General features: G+C 42.4%; 1 protein-coding gene across 1 annotated transcript; it reads left to right on the plus strand.

The window, feature by feature from the left end:
- The first annotated feature begins 3,245 nt into the window (after positions 1 to 3,245).
- NFKBIZ (NFKB inhibitor zeta) lies at positions 3,246 to 14,893 on the plus strand. The gene is made up of 12 exons (XM_060098736.1): positions 3,246 to 3,733; positions 6,115 to 6,254; positions 6,992 to 7,022; positions 7,145 to 7,248; positions 7,346 to 8,127; positions 8,835 to 8,940; positions 9,330 to 9,476; positions 9,669 to 9,732; positions 10,022 to 10,191; positions 11,086 to 11,196; positions 11,327 to 11,494; positions 13,774 to 14,893. Exons 1-12 carry the CDS (start codon positions 3,445 to 3,447, stop codon positions 13,825 to 13,827), a joined length of 2,166 nt encoding a protein of 721 aa, XP_059954719.1. The 5' UTR covers positions 3,246 to 3,444; the 3' UTR covers positions 13,828 to 14,893.
- Positions 14,894 to 16,114: the final 1,221 nt, after the last annotated feature.

The raw sequence follows: 16,114 nt of genomic DNA on the forward strand, positions 1-16,114 counted from the left end.
GGCGTTCAGCAAGATAAACTCTGCCAGGCTTTACTGTTCTCTCACCTATGATGTTCACTTCTTCAGCCAGTTATGCTGTAAGATACTTCACTGGGTTTTTCTCCTCAGGTTTGAAAAGCTGCACTAAATAATTTTTGGCTTCTCAAAAGTTCATTACATCTTCATTTAAAATGTCAGTTCCTTTTTAAAAACTCTGAATGACTGGTCTCAAAATGGTGTTACAACTTAACTGGCATCATATTACTATGCAGAAATGTTCTATTGCGTAAGACACAATAAGGTAAATTATTAACATCTATAAAACCAAGGAAAAGATAGCATTGTCATATTTTTATTTTATACTTACAGTTCCTTCCAATTGCTTTGGAACAGTTTTCTTCCTTTCATGAGTCAGGGAACTCTCTGATCTGTTATTTTCATCTTTTTCTATATCTTTAGATGTAGGCCGCGCATCTGAGCCTTGAGGAAATGAGTCTTCTGATCTCCCTTTCTAAAGCAAAAGATTGGGCTCCAGACTCAGACAGATAAGGATTTTAATCTCTTCTCCACCTATGATGAGCAGTGTAAACTGTGTAAATTCTCAAAGGCTCATTTTTCAAATAATGTTTCTGTGGTCAGGAATCTGGGAGTGGCTTTGAAAGATGGGTTTCTAACTCAAGGTTACTCATACGACTACCTTCAAGATGCTGGTCAGTGCTGCAGCCATCTGAAGGCCAGATGTGGAGCTGGAGGACCTGCTTTTGGAATGGCTCACTCACATGGCTAGCAAGTTAGTGCTAGCTGTTGGCCTCAGTGGACTTTTCCAGAGAGTCCTCATAACATGGTTAGCTATCTCCCCAGAGTGAATGGTACACTATGTTTGATTAGAACTGTGGCAGTGTCATATCACTCAACCTAATAGACCACACTGTGTTTATATTTCAACATTTAAATGAGCATTTAAAGTTAATTTTTGTAGTGATATTAACAAATAACCATTCTTGACTGTGTGTTGGGGGTTGTGGTCTTTTAAAACAGTATGATTGCTTTGACATTTCGTAGAAAACTTTATTTTGAAACATTAGTCTACTGACCGTATTTATCTATATTAAGTTCTCCAGAAGCCATGATTTTGAAGTTTGAATTTTTATATACCAAGTGAAACCGGAAATAATTTTAGGAGGAGAATTAATTTTGTAAAAAAAAATATTGGCCGTGAATTTATTTGGATGGCCATTTAAGGCCTTTATTATACATAAAATGTTAGTGGGAAGGAAAAAAAATCCAAATAGATTTTATTGAGAAAGCCTAATATCTCATTTGGAGCATGTTTTAAGTGATTTTGGTTTCTGAGGAACTGCAATTACTGGAGCCTTGTTTTCTGCAGATACATCAAGGGAGCTGTTTTCTTTTAATTTTTAAAAAAATTTACCAAAACTCAAAAACTGGCAGGAGGGAAAGGCAGCAAGAAGTTCCTGGGGCAATACAACATTTGTGAGAAACAAGGAAATATTTACTTTAGCACCCGCACCAGGGTCTTGTACCACCTATCAATACTGAACAACAATTCAAGCTCTTTGTCTCTCTTCTCCCCTGCCTCCCTCATTTTTCCTCTTGGGACCCTAACAGTCTACTTTCCCTGATTTCCCTGTGATCTGAAGTTGGCATCCCTATTCACATGGTCATCCAGCCCCAAACCATAGCCTGGTTGGGGACCCCTTCATTGCTGCCCACCTCCAACCCGGTGCGACCTGCGCATTCTGCTAGCAATGCTGCCCAGGCCTGTTTTATTTCTGTTTACTTTCTTCTTTCCCACTGCCTCTGCCCCAGGGTCAGGTCAGTTCTCTCCTGGGCCATTACAGTGGTTTCTCTCCTCCTTTGAGTTGCTTCTGGATTAATTTTGCCCACCCCAAATTCTTTCATGGTCACTCAATGTTTATTAAAGACCCAGTGTGTCAGCCTGTTACTGGAGGTGCTCCACCCAAAAACACCAAGTTACCTTTTACATTTAATGTTATGGTCTTCCCTTGACTATCCTAGAAGGGACTGTAAGCTTTTATCTGACACCTTTTCTTTAATTCTTTGCTCATGTTGTTCCCTCTTCCTATAAATGCTGTGGGTTGAAACCTCACCCATTCTTTGGGGCCTATCTCAGATGTCACCTTCTTTGCAAAGATTTTCCTCATGACCTCATCTTGCCCTTCACTAGATGTTCTTTTTAGGACACTCGCTGAACTTTGTATCCCTCATGATATTTAATCATAATCGGTTTCTTTTAATATAGCATGTGTGTACTTACCTTATCATTCTTAAAAGATTATAATGTACTTGAAAGCACAGACATAATCATTCATCTTCAGTTCCTGCTATCTCCTAGCCACGGTTTTAGCAAGTAATTGGACTTCACTACAAAAATTGTGTAACTCCATTAAAGTATTTAAGATAGGAAAGAGCAAAATTCCTGTGCTTATCCGACACAATGGACAGTTATGCAGCATAAAGAAATTACATATATGTAAATACAGACACATACATGTATGTAAACTTGTCATTTTGCTAAGACGTATTTGTTTCAGTATGGAAGTTTACAGGACACCGCTTTTTATTCCTGGGTTGCACCCCCCAAAAAAAAAAAATTGTTGACCGGATTATAATTTGAGGACAGAAAAAAATGGCCTCAACATCTCTTTCAGTTTGGGATTTGGCCAAAAGGTACGTTGGCAGACGCTTACTAAACTGAGAGGAGACGGGCCCTTAAGAACCTCCCGGAGACTCCTTGCCTGGGAGACGTCTTGGCTGGGGTTGGCGAGAAGCTCGGCGCAGGGCGGCGGGAGGGCTGCGCGGCGCACACCTTCCAGCACTTTCCTACGCCACGGAACCAGGCCAACCTGTTCCCACCGCCGCCTCCTGCCTCCTCGCCGCACAATGCGGGCGAGGCCCACGCCACGCACCCTCTTCCCGGGTGCCTAGGCCAGGTTGGGAGCGCGCCGAGGCAGCGCCGGCCCCGACATCCGTCGTCGGGCGGCCAGGGCGGGGGTCCCAGGGCCAGGAGGCCGCGTTCCATCGGGGTTTCTAGGTGAAGGGCAGGAAAACAACCGGTCGGTCTGGGCGGGGCCGGGAGGGCGGAGCGAGGGCGGAGCGAGGGCGGAGGGCACATTGCCTCATCCTGTACATTTTACTGGAAACGGGGCGCATCCGGAGGAGTGGCCGGGAGGCTACCCCGACGCCGCCAATGGCCCGGCCGGGCGCGGGGGAGGCCGGCGAGGCGGTGGCCTCTTCTCTCCGCCCCTGGCCTCGAAGGCCGGTTAAATAGTCGGGCACCTCCGGACCACGCCCGTGCCCGCGCCGTCCTCCAGCCGATAGGTCCCGGAACCCATCACAGCCACAGCCGCAGTCGGAAGGCAGTCGCGCGCAGCGAACCGGTGGCGCAGGTGTCTGGGGTCCCCGAGAGCCGAGCCCGGGAGCATGATCGTGGACAAGTTGCTGGACGACAGCCGCGGCGGAGAGGGGCTGCTGGACGCGGCCGGCGACTGCGGCCTCATGACCAGCCCGCTCAACCTGGCCTACTTCTACGGCGCGTCGCCGCCCGCCGCCGCCCCCGGCGCCTGCGACGCCGGCTTCTCGTCGTCTGGGCCCTCGGCGCCCGGCTCGCCTGGCTCCGACTCCTCCGACTTCTCTTCCGCCTCGTCCGTGTCCTCCTGCGGGGCGGTAGAGTCCCGGCCGAGAGGCGGCGCCCGTGCCGAGCGGCTGCAAGGTACCCACTGGCCCCGGCGGGGCGGCCCCAGGACCCCCGTTTGCGGGCGGCCCACCCGCGGGGAGGGGGGCTCTGGGCCGCCCAGAAGCGAAGTACCTCGGCCAGGTGTTAGGTGGCCTCGGCGCCTGCTTTAGCGGCGGTATATAATCACAGTGGCCATCATTATTAGGCCACTACTGGATGCCTTGCCCCGTGCTGGGCGTTGAATATCACTCCATGCCCTTTGACCGTCTGTGAAATCTGGGCGCCGTCTAGCTGGCCTGGTAGCTTGAAACACACAGCTCTGACTTCGGGTTGGGGGAATGGACCACGTTGGGTTTTCTCTCTCTCTCTCTTTTTTTTTTTTTTAAAAAAACACTTTTATTAAGCTATAATTCACATGCTATGGCGAGGTTTTGGATCTGATGTAGGTGTACCTTTTTCTTGTGGCTGTTTTAGTGAAAGGCTGTAGCCGGCGATAAGGGTTTGGGTACTGGGTTGAAGGTTGTGATTTATTTCTTCCTAAGTACGTATTTGTGGAAATTTTAAGTAAAAGGACTTTATAAAGAAAAGAAACCGATATTATTAAGATGTAAGGTGAAGCTGGACTGAAAACCAGTTTATACCTTGAGTCTGTGATTTTCCGAAGTCTGCCCAGAATTTCTTCGGTCTTTGTTTTGTGTGCTTTAGAATGGTTGAGCCATCTGTAGCAGAGAAAGGCGTAACGTTTCCGTTCTGCGGCTGTGAATTGTTAGTTTCTTTTCTTAATGAACGGAGTTGCATAATTTGGAGGAAAACAGGATGCCGCTGTAGGTGAACCAAAGAACGTCTAGATAATCTCAAATTTTGGAAAATCGAATCAGCATGATTTTAAAGAGTGTTCTCTTTCAGGTATTCCCCATGGCTGGCCACTCCTGTTTTGCTTGTGTTTTAGTTTAAAATGTGATTTGTCATTTTTATTTAAAAAAGTGATTTAAACCACTCGGTTGTATAACATGCTCCCTGTATGTTAAGTGTGTAGCAAATGCCAAAATTGTGTGTGTATTTAGACCCGTTTTTTTCTCCACATTTGGCCTTCATCTGGCTGAAACTATTTTGTTAGTTGTTTGGTTTACCATAGGGGATTTCTGAAACTGAATTTTTCTCCCTGTGACGCTGAGTTATTAACTACTGTCATTCCAGAGAAATGCCGTGTTAGATTCTGGCAAGATATTCTTAGAGTTAAGCATAAAACTAACTAGTGTTTAGTTTGCTCTATCGTTGAGTTGTTTCTCTTATGTATTTGATTATATATATATGTGTGTGTGTGTATATATCTATATATTTAAAATTATGCCTTGTTTTTTGTCCCATCTTATTTTTTTCCACTCTCAGTGGAGTTGCTGAATTATTCATTTCCTGACTCTTTGTGTGTTTACTTTGTGTTCAACTCATCCCAAGAGGTTGTGACATAGTAGTGGTCAGAGGAGAATGCTGTACTCATGTACTGCATTTTTTTTTTTTTTTTTTTTTTTTTTTTTTGCGGTACGCGGGCCTCTCACTGTTGCGGCCTCTTCCCGTTGCGGAGCACAGACTCCAGACGCGCAGGCTCAGCGGCCATGGCTCACGGGCCCAGCCGCTCCGTGGCATGTGGGATCCTCCCGGACCGGGGCACAAACCCGTGTCCCCTGCATCGGCAGGCGGACTCTCAACCACTGCGACACCAGGGAAGCCCTCATGTACTGCATTTTAAAGTGTATTTTAAAGCTTAAATATGAAATGAGATTATTTCCTTTTTACTTAGAAGGCCTATGTGAACAATCCAAAAACAGTTGGTGAGGGGAAATCCTGTGTGCATGTGTGGAAATGCGTTTAAGCTCAGTGAATTTATGTAGCTTTCTTGGCGTAGCTGAACTGAGGGAAATAATAAACTGAGACATTGTTAAATGTTAGGCTTTGGTACATTGAGATCTTTGGAAGAAGTTTGTTTTGTACCTTCTTAGGTGAGTGGAATTGATAGACTTTAAAATTTCTGTGTGGACATAAAGCATTTGGTTTGAAAAGCTAAAAATTCATCAGTTATTCCTTGCTCCCCCAAGGTTTTTCAAAAGTTTAGAATAATTACAGATTTATGAGAGTCAGGGTGGCAAAACCTGTGATCCTGTCTCATGGGTGGATAGGGCTGAGAGACAGAGAATTAATTTGGGTTTATCTCTCGGCTCTGGGGTTCCCTGAAACGATATTTTTATGAGCTTTAATTCCTTAGGCTTCCTGGTGGGGAAAGGTATCAGGCAAGCGAGTTGAAGAGGCTTTGTGGTCTGTTAGTTGGGAACTTCATCACGTTGGATAGCTATGCTTTTGAGATTATTAATATTCATGTCTGTGAAGACACTTAATTGGGATATGTTTTGTTTTTTGAACAGTTGAGCCCCATATGGGGGTTGGAAGGCAGCAGAGAGGACCCTTTCAAGGTGTTCGCGTGAAGAACTCAGTGAAGGAACTCCTGTTGCACATCCGAAGTCATAAACAGAAGGCTTCCGGACAAGCTGTCGATGATTTTAAGGTGGCACCTAATTTATTTGTTTTGGGTTGGGGGGTAGGGAGGTTAGCCTGTCAGTGTTATTACTCTCTGCTAACCTAGGTTGGGCAAGTCTTTTGTAGACCACAAAGTCCATAGGACAGAGAACATATTTGTCCTGCTGTCTGCTATATTGCTGTCACTTCGCCCACTGCTAGGCACTTGGCAGGTGTGCAAGAGAAATTTAATGAATAAATAAATGAAGGCAAGTTGGGGGCAAGGAAATTAATGTGGCTCAGTTAAAATGAACCATTTTGACTAGAAAGGGAAAACTCAAGTGGCCTTATTAATTTTATCTTAACCTGAGTTGAACTAAGGTGAAAGTGCAAACGGGGGAAGTTGCAAGATAGGATGGAAATTAACATAGAAAATAAATTTTTTTTGTGTGTGTGGTACGCGGGCCTCTCACTGTTGTGGCCTCTCCCATTGCGGAGCACAGGCTCCGGACGCGCAGGCTCAGCGGCCATGGCTCACGGGCCCAGCTGCTCCGCGGCATGTGGGATCTTCCCAGACCGGGGCACGAACCCATGTCCCCTGCATCGGCAGGCGGATTCTCAACCACTGCGCCACCAGGGAAGCCCGAAAATAAATATTGCTAGAATAGCCATGTCAAAGGTTTATGGTGAACTGTAAAGAGGGGTAGAGATAAGTCTGTTTGTTGATGTATGTTAATCAGGAAACCATTTATCACACACTAAATTGGAAACTTTTTTTCCTGATAGACACAAGGTGTGAACAGAGAGCAATTCACAGGTAAGAGTTACCTCTATTTGTAATATCATGGGGGCTGTAGGGTAAAACAGTGTAGTGTAATTATGGGTAAAAATGTGTGAAATAAAATTATCACAGCTTCCATATTCCTTTCTTGGGTATAGAATTGAAGAACACAGTATCATATAGTGGGAAAAGGAAAGGCCCTGATTTATTGTCTGATGGACCAGCTTGCAAAAGACCAGCTTTGTTACATACCCAGTTTTTGGTACGTATCTCACTATTTTCCTCTGAATACTCTTTGGAAATTATTCCTGGAATAATTTTGGAAGGGAGTGCGCAACTTATTTTTTCTCCCTTTCCAGACGCCACCTCAAACACCCACACCCGCGGAAAGCATGGAAGATGTCCATCACAATGAATCCAAACAGGGCAGCAGTGCTGATCTGCTTCAGAGCATTATCAACATTAAGAATGAATGCAGCCTGGTTTCCCTGAACACTGTCCAAGTTAGCTGGATGAGCCCTGTGGGGGTCCCTCCGAGCTCCCCCCACGAGCAGCGTCAGGACTTCCACGGAGGGCAGGTCTTCTCTCCACCTCAGAAATACCAACCCTTCCAAGTCAGCAGCTCCCCACACATGATGGATCAGGCTTCCATGTACCAGTATTCTCCACAGAACCAGAACGTGCAGCAGCTGCCGCCACAGCACTACACCCACAACCCAGCTCTGGAATACAGTCCTTATTCCAGAACTTCCCAGTCCCCCAGCTATGAACCAAACATCTTTGATGGTCAAGAACCACAGTTCTGCTCGAACCAAAGTTTTGCATCCCTTCTAAGTGATCCCAGGGAATCTGAGAATATTGCTGTTCCCCCACAGACTGCCCCCAGCGTTCAGCAGCAAAATGATGCCCATGTGCAGAACTTCAACATGATGCCACACAGTACCTGTGAGGCCCTGGCGAGGCATGATGCAGGCTCTGCCCCTTTAAACACACCACCGCCCTTCCCAAGCATCATCGGAAATCCAATGAACACCACACAGTTAGGGAAGTCATTTTTTCAGTGGCAAGTAGAGCAGGAAGAAAGCAAATTGGCACATATCTCCCAAGACCAGTTTCTTTCAAAGGATGCAGATGGTGACACGTGAGTATCCCTTTATCTCATTGAGCTAATTCGGTAAGCCATGCTTGCTGGACACAGTGGGCACAGAATTTCTCTAGGGGATGCCAGCTTAAATCTGAGTAAGTGGTTGGCTAAACAAGATAACTAGTGGGCGTAGCATGATCGCTCATATTTCAAGCGAGAGCTTTCCTTTCTTTTTTTTTCCTGGCTGAACAAATTACCTGTTCTAAATTAATAAAAATGTACGTGTCTTTGAATAATTGGTTTTGAAAGATTAGCACAGATTGTGTCTGTAGAGCAAAATCAGTTAGGTCATGGTTAGTTGGTCATGATCAACTGTGAGTTGATTTGTAGATTGAATACTGATCTGTCCTGACGTCTTTGTGGTGTTGGGCAAGTTCTTTAACCTCTCTATGCCTCAGTTTCTGGGCATGTAAAATGATAATACCTCCCTCAGTGGGTTTTTATGAACATTAAAAATAATGGATTTAAAGCAATCAGCATGGTGCCTGGCGTACTTCTTTTTTCTGGTAACCTAATTCATCTTGTTGCAACTCAGATGTATTGTCAGCATAGCAGAAAAGACAAATTATGCTCTGTACTGTTTGATTTGAGTACACCAACATATCAAGAAAGGGGTTAAAGGAAGAATTTTTTTTTTAAAAAGGATGAACTTAGTGAAATAAGAAATAATTCACTTCTTTTCTTGTACTTTTTTTTCCCCCCAGGTTCCTCCATATTGCTGTTGCCCAGGGGAGAAGGGCACTTTCCTATGTCCTTGCAAGAAAGATGAATGCGCTTCACATGCTGGATATTAAAGAGCACAATGGACAGGTGAGGATCTTGACAGAGGGAAATGGCAAAGTGTGGTCATGGGGACAAGATGACGGCCGGTCTCATATTTATGTGTAGATCATTTCAGAGTTCCAGACCAAGAGAGTTTAGTTAATATTAACTTCTGAATGTTGACTCTTTGTCACTGCCAACCTTGAAGTTATTAACGTTAACTTTGTAGTTATTTGACCAAAGACTAACTGGATATAATAAAGCTGCACCCTAAGCTTATTTTAGTTTCCTTGTGTTACAGTATCTTATTGCTTATTAACAGGATTTATTTTCTCTATGTGGGTTTTTTTCCCCTCGGTCTTAGTTTAGGTTCATATTCTTTGTTACTATAGTGTTATGGGTTTTAAAAAATATTTTTTTCCTCTGAATGTCCACAGAGTGCCTTTCAGGTGGCAGTGGCTGCCAATCAGCACCTCATCGTGCAGGATCTGGTGAACCTCGGGGCCCAGGTGAATACGACTGACTGCTGGGGAAGAACCCCCCTGCATGTTTGTGCTGAGAAGGGCCACTCCCAGGTGCTTCAGGTAAGAGACAGCGAGCCAGGCCCCCATTACCACAGGGCCAAAGGGGTACAGCTTGGATATTAGGAGTTGGATGTAGATTGCCTGTTGCAATGCTCTCTTTTGAGTTGACTTACTCCTTTCTTGGAACACTGGTAGATAAGTATTTGTGTAGTTTGTCTTTTGCTGATAGATGTCTGTTTTTAAATTCTGCAGGCGATTCAGAAGGGAGCAGTGGGGAGCAATCAGTTTGTGGATCTGGAGGCAACTAACTATGATGGTAAGTGATCGACGCATTATTGGGTGAAAAACATTCAGAGAGAGGGGCCCATTAATTCTAAGGGCACTAAGTTCAACACCAATAAGGAAGGGAGGTAATTAAAGCTAAAATATTCTATAGATAAAATTAGCACTAAGACCCAATGGAGGGATTACTCAGATGACCTCACTAGTCCTTGTGGAGCCCATATGTAGGTCATGTGAGAGGCCACCCTCCAGGTTTGTAGTTATAGAACAACTAAAAGAATTGATGGGATGCTTGACCACTGCTTTCTTATGCTTTTTTCTAGGCCTGACCCCTCTACACTGTGCAGTTGTGGCCCACAATGCTGTGGTTCACGAACTCCAGAGAAATCAACAGCCCCATTCACCTGAAGTTCAGGAGCTTTTGCTGAAGAATAAGAGTCTAGTTGATACAATTAAGTGTCTGATTCAAATGGGAGCCACAGTGGAAGCTAAGGTAAAATTCACAGAAGAGTTTGGAAATGGGATGTGGGAGAGACGTGGTTATAGCCGAAGACCTTCTTCCCAAGTATAGATTAAAACTTTTCCCCCTTTTTATTTTATTTTTGCCATCTTTTTAAATTAATGGAGTAGCAATGTATGGATAGTTAAGCTTAGATTTTAAAAGATCACCTCATCTGCTTTCTTGATTTGCTTTTAATCTATGGATTATTATTCAAAAGATCATTTAGCTGTGAAATGAATGTCTTTATTTGAAAGGAAAATAAAATGCTTGAAATTGATATTTCCATTTTGCTTCCATTGTTATACACAGATACTAAAGCTAAAGGTAGTGCATTTTGTAAGGGTTTGTTCATTGTTGTTGGATCTGGACTTAATCTTCTGTTTTTTAAACTGGAAAATATTTTATTATCTTTAAATTTGAGGTTTATTTGCTGAGTATTTGCTATGTACAAGGCTGAGGTACTGAGTTAGGGGCCCTAGGGGAAAATACCTAAATCATAAGCCACTTGGGTCCTTGGGGAGCTTACTGTCTAGTAGAAATGGTGAGAGATATAGCTAATTATAAGTCTACAGGGTGGCCACCAAGTCTGGAAACATAGGCGAATACACAGTAAATGATTTATTATATTACGGCACATGATAAAACAGTATAGTCTATGTTTCTATATTTTATGGCCACCTGGTATACAAGGGTACATGTGATAAAAGGGAGTTAGGAGGAATGAGAGATTACATGGAGCTTGGGTTGAAGGAAGGGTTTATGGAGAAGGGGGCATTCCGAGTGAGTCTCCAAGGGTGAGTCAGACATATGAGAGACTGGGTGAGAAGCATACCCAGGGCATGGTTTCTGGATGTTCATTTTTTTCCCCCTCTTGCCTTTGACAAGGATCGTAAAAGTGGCCGCACAGCCCTGCATTTGGCAGCTGAAGAAGCAAATCTGGAACTCATTCGCCTCTTTTTGGAACTGCCCAGTTGCCTGTCTTTTGTGAATGCAAAGGTACTTTTAGAAGTGTTCAAGAACTGCGCAAGAGTTGGAATAACCTTCTTTATACCTTCTTCAAGCTTTTGAGCTGCTTTCATGAAAGTCTTCCTTCCTGATGGGTGTTGTTTTGTCTCTTTGTCTTTAGGCTTACAATGGAAACACCGCCCTCCATGTTGCTGCCAGCCTGCAATATCGGGTGACACAGTTGGATGCAGTCCGCCTATTGATGAGGAAGGGAGCAGACCCAAGTACTCGGAACTTGGAGAACGAACAGCCAGTACATTTGGTTCCTGATGGCCCTGTGGGAGAACAGGTGAGGGCCACAGAAGGGAGAAGAAATACTTTTAGGCATTGTTCCAAAACATAAGGGGCAGGGGCCAGCTGGCACTCTTCAGGTGGGCTTTATCAACATCTGTGTCTCAACAGTGGTCACTGTAGCCCTTTAGAGTCAATTGCTTTGTCTCCAAAGGAAGAGTAAGAAATTTGAGGGTTTATCCATGGACCCCAAATGGGTCTTCCAAGACACAAACTTGGGTTTGGGCTAAGTCAGAATGGTTTGACATTTGGAAGTTGATGAAAGAGGAGGAACCAAGGTTCCTGCACATACTAAAGAAAGAGAATCTTAGTTTTGTGAGTAAGTGATGAGCCTTCAAATATTGTGCATATTAAATGAGTCAGTATTTGTAGAGTATTCAGAATAGTCCCAGGCACATAAGTGGGTGCTGCTCAGTAAACATTAGCTGTTAACAATGATTTCTATCTAACTGATCCTAAATAAAAAATGGAAAGGTTATTTATGTAATTTAGAACCTAGAAATATTTTATACTTTAAATAAAATTATGCTTTTCTCATCATATGATTCTACTGGATTGGTCAGAAAGTTCATTCGGTTTTTGCTGTAAGCTGTTTTGAAAAACTTGAATGAACTTTTTGGCCAACCCAATATATTATATTTGGGGATTGAACAGTTTCATATGACTAAACTTTTCTTGATAACAAGAACTGACTCTTTTTAAGAACTTAAAATATTTTATTTATTTATTTAAGCAGCAGGTTCTTATTAGTTATCCATTTTATGCATATTAGTGTATATATGTCAATCCCAATCTCCCAATTCATCCCACCCACCCACCCCCGCCAGTTTTCCCCTTGGTGTCCATACGTTTGGAAGAACTTAAAATATTTTTGATGAAACTCTTTCCCTGGAGGAAACAAGAGATTGTGGCTGTGGGTCGTTACATACTTTAATAATCACAAAATAAAATATATGGAATGCAATTTAGCCTTGCCTTTGATTTACAGCCCTCGCTATGACCATAATATTATAGTAACTCATATTTGTGGAGCTCTTCATAGCTTAAAATGAATCACTTGATGATTTGTAGAGTTTTCCTGTATATTATATCACCTAATAGTTAGGAAAACTTTGCAGGGTGAAGGTTCAGCTGGGAAGACTGAGACTCAGAGTGGGTCCAGGCATAGGGACCATCATTAAATAGTAAATGGCAGAGTCCTAAGTGCACTGTTCACTTCTGGTTTGCTGTTTGTGGTGTGCAGTCATAGAGTGATGTTCTCAGGGAGTATTGAGCATGGAGAGCTGCTTGACTCTTTGCTAAATGTTCTTGGATTGCTCTCCTTCCTGCTTTTGTGTTTTTTTGTGTCTCTGTGTGTGGAGGGAGAGTCTTTTCCTTTGCTTTTATTGTCAGACCATGGTCATTGTGTCTCCTTCTAGCAGCTGTCAATTGCATCCCTTACTCCAGTCTTCTTTCTTCTAATTTGTTGCTTCTAATCTGCTGTGGGCTGAGAGACAGATCATAAAATTTGTCAGGCTGGGGTATAAAATCAATTACTAGACTCTGAGTGAGCCTGGGGGTTTCCTGTGATCCATATAGTCATGCACAGATGCTTTAATTCTTGGATGTCATGACAGCTATCTTGACTCGAAGGACATTATAATTGTGTGTATAACGTGGGCTCTCGGTTCTTGGTTGAGGCTGACATCAAGGTAGGTGAGGTATTATAATAACCATGATTACTGTGTTAAATATTAAATGTTCTCAGAAATAACAGGAGTAAAGATTAGGAAAAGAATATAGGTCTTAGTTAAACTTTTGGAGATTTTCAACCTCAGATAATTTTTTTTTTTTTTTTTTTTTTTTTTTTTTTTGGTACGCGGGCCTCTCACTGTTGTGGCCTCTCCCGTTGCGGAGCACAGGCTCCGGACGCGCAGGCTCAGCGGCCATGGCTCACGGGCCTAGCCGCTCTGCAGCATGTGGGATCTTCCCGGACCGGGGCACAAACCCATGTCCCCTCCATCGGCAGGCGGTCTCTCAACCACTGCGCCACCAGGGAAGCCCGGCCTCAGATAATTTTTAATGGAGATGCTTTACTTTCTTGTACTCAAAGATCATTATAGCAGGTCTGTAGTAAACTTTAAAAGGAGTTGTAGTATTTTTTTTTGTCCCCTTAAAGTCTTGACACATACTGTTGCATATTTCTTCATATACTTACTTGCAAAGAAACTGAAGGAGATGTGGTACTTTGATCATAGAAAAAAAACCCCTCACAAGTCCTATTGGTTTCCTTTCCAGATCCGACGTATCCTGAAGGGAAAGTCCATTCAGCAGAGAGCTCCACCGTATTAGCTCCATTGGCTTGGAGCCTGGTCAGCAATACTCACTGTCAGTTAGGCAGTCCTAATGTATCTGTACATAGACCATTTGCTCTGTATTGGCAAATGTAAGTTGTTTCTATGAAACAAACATATTTAGTTCACTATTATATAGTGGGTTATGTTAAAAGAAAAGAAGAAAAGTATCTAATTTCTCTTGGCAGATTTTAATATTTCATACCCAGGTATCTGGGATCTAGACATCTGAATTTAATCTGAGTGGTAAAATTGACTTCAATTAACAGTAGCTTTTGGGTAGGAGAAGGCTTTGATTTGTGGCATAAGGCATTGCTTATGTAGCTATTGCCAGTTTAAAAGGAGGTGAATTGTAAACTTTTTCTTTAAAGAAAAATGAAAGCATTTGGAAGTTAAAAAATAAATCTGGACGTAGTGTTGAGGCTTCGTTTGGCCTGATGCAGTACCTGATAGTTACTGGTGTTGCAAAGTCTCTAGTCGTTGGACTAGATGGAGGGTACCATGGTTAAAGTTTGATCTTTGCAAACTGTATATAATTGTTATTTTTGTCTTTTAAAATATTTGTACAAATATTTGTACATTGGTCATTAACATGGCCACATTTGAAATGTGTAAATCAATAAACTAGAAAAGAACAAGTGGATTTTCACTATTTTTAAAAATCATATGCATTCAAAGGAGCTGTGTAATCACCATCTCTGTAGATGAAACAGATGGAGAGTTGTTCCTTTAGTGGCTGGCAGAGCTCTGTTTGAATTGTAAATATGCTTTGAGATGAGATACATTATTTGCAGGGAATTGCATGCTATTAAAGAGAACACCTTTTTATGACTCACTTTCTAGAGTTTATGATTTACTTGCTCTGTTGGAATGTTTGTTTTACCTTTATAAGAACAACAAAAAGTCAATATTGAAACATGTTTTACTGGTTTTCTGTTGTCAAATAATGATAACGTACCATGATGTTTCATATTACCATTCAGAAAATAAATGCCTAATTTTTTAGTAACTTTAATTCTAATAATATTATTTTGCTTATCTCTGGCATACCCTGAGGAATGTATATGGCTTTGATTGTACATTAATTCTTTGTAATAAATTTGATTCTTGAAAAACCTTTCTTTATTTCTCTTATTTTTTTTTCTTTTTTTTAACATCTTTATTGGAGTATAATTGCTTTACAATGGTGTGTTAGTTTCTGCTTTATAACAAAGTGAATCAGTTATACATATACATATGTTCCCATATCTCTTCCCTCTTGCGTCTCCCTCCCTCCCACCCTCCTTATCCCACCCCTCTAGGTGGTCACAAACCACGGAGCTGATCTCCCTGTGCTATGCGGCTGCTTCCCACTAGCTATCTATTTTACATTTGGTAGTGTATATATATCCATGCCACTCTCTCACTTTGTCCCAGCTTACCCTTCGCCCTCCGCATATCCTCAAGTCCATTCTCTATTAGGTCTGTGTCTTTATTCCCATCTTGCCCCTAGGTTCTTCATGACCATTTTTATTTTTTTAGATTCCATATATATGTGTTAGCATACGGTATTTGTTTTTCTCTTTCTGACTTACTTCACTCTGTATGACAGACTCTAGGTCCATCCACCTCACTACAAATAACTCAATTTCGTTTCATTTTATGGCTGAGTAATATTCCATTGTATATATGTGCCATATCTTCTTTATCCATTCATCTGTTAATGGAAACTTAGGTTGCTTCCATGTCCTGGCTATTGTAAATAGACCTGCAATGAACACTGTGGTACATGACTCTTTTTGAATTATGGTTTTCTCAGGGTATATGCCCAGTAGTGGGATTGCTGGTTCGTATGGTAGTTCTATTTTTAGTTTTTTAAGGAACCTCCATACTGTTGTCCATAGTGGCTGTATCAATTTACATTCCCACCAACATAGTAAGAGTGTTCCCTTTTCTCCACAACCTCTCCAGCATTTATTGTTTCTAGATTTTTTGATGATGGCCATTCTGACTGGTGTGAGATGATATCTCATTATAGTTTTGATTTGCATTTCTCTAATGATTAATGACATTGAGCATTCTTTCATGTGTTTGTTGGCAATCTGTATATCTTCTTTGGAGAAATGTCTGTTTAGGTCTTCTGCCTATTTTTGGATTGGGTTGTTTGTTTGTTTGTTATTGAGCTACATGAGCTGCTTGTAAATTTTGGAGATTAATCCTTTGTCCGTTGCTTCATTTGCAAATATTTTCTCCCATTCTGAGGGTTGTCTTTTGGTCTTATTTATGGTTTCCTTTGCTGTGAAAAA

Source organism: Mesoplodon densirostris, chromosome 5, assembly GCF_025265405.1.
Source record: "Mesoplodon densirostris isolate mMesDen1 chromosome 5, mMesDen1 primary haplotype, whole genome shotgun sequence".
Taxonomy (NCBI): domain Eukaryota; kingdom Metazoa; phylum Chordata; class Mammalia; order Artiodactyla; family Ziphiidae; genus Mesoplodon; species Mesoplodon densirostris.